Source organism: Cyprinodon tularosa, unplaced genomic scaffold (assembly GCF_016077235.1).
Source record: "Cyprinodon tularosa strain WSP-4 unplaced genomic scaffold, ASM1607723v1 ctg642, whole genome shotgun sequence".
Lineage (NCBI taxonomy): Eukaryota > Metazoa > Chordata > Actinopteri > Cyprinodontiformes > Cyprinodontidae > Cyprinodon > Cyprinodon tularosa.
The window spans coordinates 198,418-204,959 of record NW_024039388.1 but is presented as its reverse complement, the minus strand read 5'-3'; the positions used below and the strand labels follow the sequence as shown (position 1 = coordinate 204,959).

The 6,542-nt window shown below is 36.6% G+C and overlaps 1 protein-coding gene across 1 annotated transcript; it reads left to right on the top strand.

Moving 5' to 3' along the window:
* The first annotated feature begins 31 nt into the window (after positions 1–31).
* rhcga (Rh family, C glycoprotein a) lies at positions 32–5,247 on the top strand. Its single transcript, XM_038308640.1, has 11 exons — positions 32–322; positions 843–1,035; positions 1,163–1,313; positions 1,398–1,545; positions 1,638–1,804; positions 1,903–2,040; positions 2,650–2,786; positions 3,519–3,643; positions 3,853–3,926; positions 4,006–4,082; positions 4,166–5,247. Exons 1-11 carry the CDS (start codon positions 112–114, stop codon positions 4,197–4,199), a joined length of 1,455 nt encoding a protein of 484 aa, XP_038164568.1. The 5' UTR covers positions 32–111; the 3' UTR covers positions 4,200–5,247.
* Positions 5,248–6,542: the final 1,295 nt, after the last annotated feature.

Genomic DNA, 6,542 nt, shown 5'->3' with positions numbered 1-6,542 from the left:
GTACAAGTTGGTTTATAAAAAGATGACAGGCCACTGCAAGGCACAGACGGGGCACAAGCTGAGGACTGACAGGAACAACAGCAGGAGAAGGAAAGCACCATTACCAACATCATGGGGAGCTGTTGCGAGAGAATGGGTCCGCAGAAGAACACCTATGTGCGTGTCAGTCTGCCAGCAGTCTGCTTTGTGTGGCAGATTGCTATGATCATTCTGTTTGGGGTTTTCATCCGGTACGACGAGGAATCAAGTGCAACCTGGCCAGAATACAGAGACAAAAAGAATCTCACTGACATTGAAAATGACTTCTACTTCAGATATCCCAGTAAGTGTGATGGAGGTCAACAAAAGTTGCCAATGATTTTGAATACAGGGTTGATATATGTTTGTGGAATATGGGGACAATCCTATTGGAAATTTGTGTTTTTTTGTTTTTTTTCTTCTTTAACTGTGTTTTTCTTTTAAGGGGCATTTAGATGATTTCCAAATATGCAAAGAGGACACTTGCTCTTATGCTCTCATTTAATCTCCATCGCTGCTATAGGTGTCAGAGAGCATAAAGAAAAGAAAAATGTGAAATTATGACAGATTGCTATGACACCTTGAAGATAAAAAAAAGAAAAAATGTAGTATTTTTCTTTTCAGTTTTGCATTGACTCAACAAAAAGTGTTCTTCAATTATGAATGTTGTTATCTAGCACTCAGTCTTATGAATATTACTGAGGGGAGTCAACACATTTTTATGAAATGAAACAAATGTCTTTAATCCAAAATACTTGAACAGCATCCATGCCTTTAGGCATTTCATTACATAACAAATTTTATTTTTGTTTCCGTGCCTGCAGGCTTCCAGGACGTCCATGTCATGATCTTTGTTGGTTTTGGTTTCCTCATGACCTTTCTGAAACGATACTGCTACGGTGGCGCAGGCTTCACTTTTCTGATCGCCTCGTTTGGCCTGCAATGGGCTCTTCTCATGCAGGGCTGGTTCCACTCCCTCGATCTTACCACTGGGAAAATCTCCATAGGAGTTGAGAGGTAAGCACTTCACTTACGTAAGGTGTATTAAGTAATTCATGAAGTTAAACCAGCTCCTCTAATGAGGTACTTTACTCTTTGAAAGACATATTTCCAGTTCAACTTGAACTCTGATTGCTCCAAACAGCCTCATCAATGCAGACTTTTGCTGCGCTGGCTCTCTAATCGCCTTTGGTGCCCTGCTGGGTAAAGTGAGCCCCGTCCAGCTCATGGTGGTCACCTTATTCGGCGTCACCCTGTTTGCTGTGGAGGAATACATCATCCTTGACCTCCTTCATGTGAGTCTGATCAACTGACCTGAATATATATTTTTTACCATATAGTTCTTTTTTGCATTTACTGACATCTTGCTGACTCCACAGTGCAGAGATGCTGGTGGATCCATGGTCATTCATTGCTTCGGAGGGTATTATGGACTGGCAATCTCTTGGGTGCTCTACCGACCAAACTTACACCAAAGTAAACGCCTCCATGGGTCCAGCTACCACTCAGATCTATTTGCAATGATTGGTAAGTTTTTCTTTTTTTTACCCTAAGGTGTAAAACCTTTCTCTGGCAGGTTTTATGATTAATCTTTATTTTAAATAAAATGATTTTTGTAGGTACACTCTTCCTGTGGATGTTCTGGCCCAGTTTCAACTCGGCTATCACAGACCATGGTGACGGCCAGCACAGAGCAGCCATAAACACCTACATCGCTCTCGCCTCCTCCGTTCTCACTTCTTTTGCCATCTCCAGCATGGCTCAGAAAAAAGGAAAACTGGACATGGTACATTGGCAAATCCAGCATTTCTTAAGATCTCAAACTTCAGAAATATTTTTTCATTTTTCTTGTGAATAACACATTCCACCGGGCTTACTCAACAGGTGCATGTCCAGAATGCCACTCTGGCTGGTGCTGTAGCCATGGGAACGGCAGCAGAGTTCATGATCACCCCTTACGGCTCGCTCATTGTGGGCTTCTGCATGGGTATCATCTCCGTATTTGGCTACTTGTTTATCACAGTAAGCCTGCATTCTTTTTTCTTGGTATTTTTGCTTTCTGTAGATGGAGAGCTACAAAAGAGAAAGGAATTTGTTTTAAACAGGAAGTTAGCAACATTTTAGGAGGCAGGAAATTATCAGGCGATGAGAGATTATTTTTGGCACATTCATAGACTGCTTCCTATCAAAGATAGTACGCAGAACTACTAACAGAGGCCGCCACTTTTGCCGCAGCCTCTACAATAAGGTTTGGGTGAGGGTTATTATTTTGAAAACTTGCTGAGCAGTTAAAAAACAATATCATGTCTCATTGTGGAATTTTTTTTTTATGATCTTTAATTAATTTATACAGAAATTAATAATTAAAAGAAAACATCCACATTTTCCATTAGAATTTTGAACATTTGCTTTTCTAAATTCCCGCTCAAAGCAGGTGTAATGCCTATGCTAACAACAATGATGTTGTTTAATTTTTTTTGACAACTATATCCAACTTTTTTAATTAGTTAGTTAATTTAATTAGTTCAGCAGCTTTCATCAGTTTTTCAGCATTTCTTTTAATTTCTAAGAGAGGCTTATAAAACAAATTATATGAAATAGAATACAAATTGACTTTGATTCTTGTTTCAGCCGTTTTTTGAGAAGTATCTCAAACTCCAAGACACATGCGGAATTCACAATCTGCACGCTCTCCCAGGGATGCTTGGTGGTTTCATAGGCGCTATTGTTGCTGCAGCAGCTACTGAGGAAGTCTACAGTGAACAAGGGTAAGCCGAACAAAGGCCTTCATGATTTAAGCCTCATACAACTGTGAACCAGTATTTTTTGCTGTAAAAGTTTTCTCACATAAAAGGGGCTCTCTAAGCCCTCCTAAGCATCATTTTCATTTTGAGCGTAGCAATAATTTCACTCTTTACAAGCATTCAAAGAAATGGTAGTTAGTCTGGGAACAGACTGTGTCCCTTTTTGATCAGTTTATATGCTGAAATGTTCAAAATTTGATAAAGAGAAGTCATAAGGCCAAAAATTATGAAAATCCAGAAGAAATAGAAACAGTTAAACAACACTTTCATTTATTGTTAAATGGAAATGCTAAGTTCACTGTCATTAGTGAGCGTATGGTTTTGTTTTTCGTGTTTCTGTAAAGTCCACAATACCAAAAGTGGTATTCAAGTCTCAATGTCCGATGTAAAGATACCTCATCCAGATGCTTGTGTACAGCTGGGTGTGATTAATTTAGCATCCATTACACCATTGGAGGGTGCTCTATGGCCTTAATTTGTGCTTATTGAAATAAGTAAGTTGTATTTCTAGTTGAATCTAGAGCATCCAGGCTTTGTTTTTGTACCAGCTGAATCTCCCTACTGATTTATTTAAAAACTTCAGGCTGTTTCTGAATTTAGTAGTCAGATTAATAGCTTAACAGCTACTGTGCATGTGCATCAACACGGCAGGGTCATGCATGAAAACCTGACATATAGTCCTCTGTTTCCTCTCAGGCTGATAAATGTATTTGATAAGACTGGCGTGTATGCAGACAGAGACCAGGGAACGCAGGGAGGCTTCCAAGCTGCAGGAACATGTGTGTCAATTGCCTTTGGACTTGTTGGAGGAGCCCTTGTTGGTGAGTAAAAAAAAAAAAAGAAACTTGGCACGGGCTGCTTTATTCCTAATTTTCGGGGATATCTTGAATTTTCTGCACTGCATTTCCAACCAACCCCAAATAGACTATACTAAAAGGTCTTTGAGTAGAACACCAAATCTGACTCAGAATTTCTGCCAAACGTGTAAATATATAAGCCAATGTAAAGTATTTATATAACTCTTTTACAGGGTTAATCCTGAAGTTCCCTATCTGGGGTGATCCTGCTGATGACAACTGCTTCGATGATGAGGCCTACTGGGAGGTGGGATCATCTTTTCCATCACTAGATGGTGCTCTTTCTCTTTTAACTGATGTCTCTAAACAATATTAACATTTTGCAGCTTCCTGAAGAAGATGAGGAGACCATTCCTCCTGTTTTGGAGTACAACAACCACATGATTCAAAAAGGCCAGGACATGTAAGCTATTCACACATTTACATGATTTCTTTCTTCTGTTCTGAACTCCTAACTAACCGTAACTATCTGATTTTCTCTGGCAGAACCGAGTCCAGCTTCTCTGTGGAGCAGAGTTAGAGACAATCATTCAGCCACCAGAGCCCATATTTAGTTTTGAATGTAATGCAGCTGTTCAGCAACAACAATTAATGAAGGTTTTTCTCTTTGTTATCCCTTCTTATTTTGACACCTTCCAGACTTGATAATGAGCATGAAGACGAGAAACAATCGAAACAAAAACATGAAATAACCCTTTTTGGACCTAAAATTATTTTGATCACATTTAATTACCTTTAATTGAAAAAAAAAAGCAATCAATTTGTGTTGTGACCACAGCTCTTAATTCAGCCTGTATTATGTGAAGTAGGATGTATATTTTGTTCTATAAGCTGATTTTTGTCAAAAATGTTTTTATGTATTTCCTGTCGAGTGTAATTGCTGCTCTGTATCCTCTAATGGCAAATTGACTTGTTGATTTAATTTAATGAAAACTTATTTTAGCTGAAAAAAACCTATAGAAACATGTTATTCTATGTAATGCAGCTAAACAGAAGCTGATCATGCAATATCATATGTCAAGTTGAATAATTTATCCATGTGCAAGGTTGTCCACATTTACCTCTCTCTATTTGTGTGCAACATAACTGATAAAAACTTCCTGCAGTTTGAATGCTGAACGGTTGAACTTCAGTAGCCACCGAAAGTGTATCACCAGAAAAACTCACATTTCCTAACATCTGTAACTAAGGTGTTCTGCTTTAAAAGTTGGCTCACAAGAACAAAATTGTCCCAAGATGATATTTATTAAAGAAAACATCACAATATTGTGCTTCTGTTTAACTATCAAAATGTCAGAAGTTTAACCTGGTTTGTTAAAGTTAATGATACTGCAGTGGTGGAAGTATCTTATTTATCTAAAATGTAAAATAAAACGTTTACTTGATTGTGTCCTAAAGGAATGAAACCTCATAACTAATACACCTCCATGGCATGTTAAATAATACAAACATATTTTCATGCCCTTTACAGATACATTCTCAGATGTGTTTTCTGCTCTTGACAAATTGTTGTTCAAGATTTAAAAAAAAAATGTATTTACCAAAAATAAAAATTGATATAAAGCTTTTTTTTTCCCTCTTGGCTTATTTTGTTTAGAGAATGGGCATACTTTATGATGACTTTTAAATATGCTTTCTAATTACAAGATGCATCAATGAAAAAGTAGGAAAAAATGAAAGATTTGTAGCAAATTTAAACCTTTAGTTTATTAAGGTTTGAAATTATCACTAATTTCTTCTGTTCAAAGAGCCATTGCCTCTTGTGAGATCTTAAATGTATAGTGCAGGATGTTCCTTTTCCAGGTGGATCATCTAAATAAGTGGTCCTCCTAATTGTCAATCATTCTGGTGATATGTTTACTTGAGGCCGTCCTACGTGCTCGTACACATTTTCACTTACCGGCGGTGAATCGGACATAGTGGAAAAATTGCAAATCTTGTTTTGGAAAGTAAACTTGTATGAGCGATGCAAATGCTCGTCATTTTTTTAATATATTGGTGTGGGTTTCTTAAGTTAAAGGGGACTGATGATTCTTGATTCTCTGCAATGATATACGCTTTTCTAAATATGTGGCTACAATTCTAGCTTTAAACCACATGGTGGCACTGCGTTATTAAATGCAGGTTTCATGCCTGCACTTGAGCATTTTAGGGATAGATTTAACACTATTTTTTTTTTCATAGCGTTTTACCATTAAATGAGATTCCCATTACTCATACACATGACAAATATTACATTTTTATATTGTCAAAATGTCCCTGGCTGGAAAGATAAAAAGATAAGAGTTTAAGATGAATGTGTCAGTAATAATCAATGGGGGAAAAAAAAAACAGTAGTGCAATGTGTAAATCTCTAAAAGCCTATTATTGTGAATATTATAACAAGCTTTTTATAATTATTATTTTTTTAAAGATATTTTTGTTGCATATATATATATTTTTTTTTTATTTATTCAACTCAAAGCACTACACAACACAGATAGCAGTCTCCCCAAAAAAAATCCTCAGATTAAAATTAAATCAGTCTGCTTCATATAAAAAAAAAAAAAAAAACCTGAAGATCAAATGATCAGGGCTTTTGGTTGAGACTCTTAGTTGATTTAAACACTATTTCCAGAGGAATTTCTAAACATGGAAGAATCTCCTGTTTCAATTATGCCTCTTACAACTCATCTATTTGCAGATTTCTTTCAGGCTTATGTTCTCCTTAGAAATCCTAATGCTTCAAAGTGATACTTATAGACAAACAAACAACCTAATCATCACATATTGTTCCAAAAAACAAAAAATGGTTAGATGTCAAACTGTTACTGTGAAAAAAAATTGTTAAGATTAGATAATTTCATTGATAATTTTTTGTTTT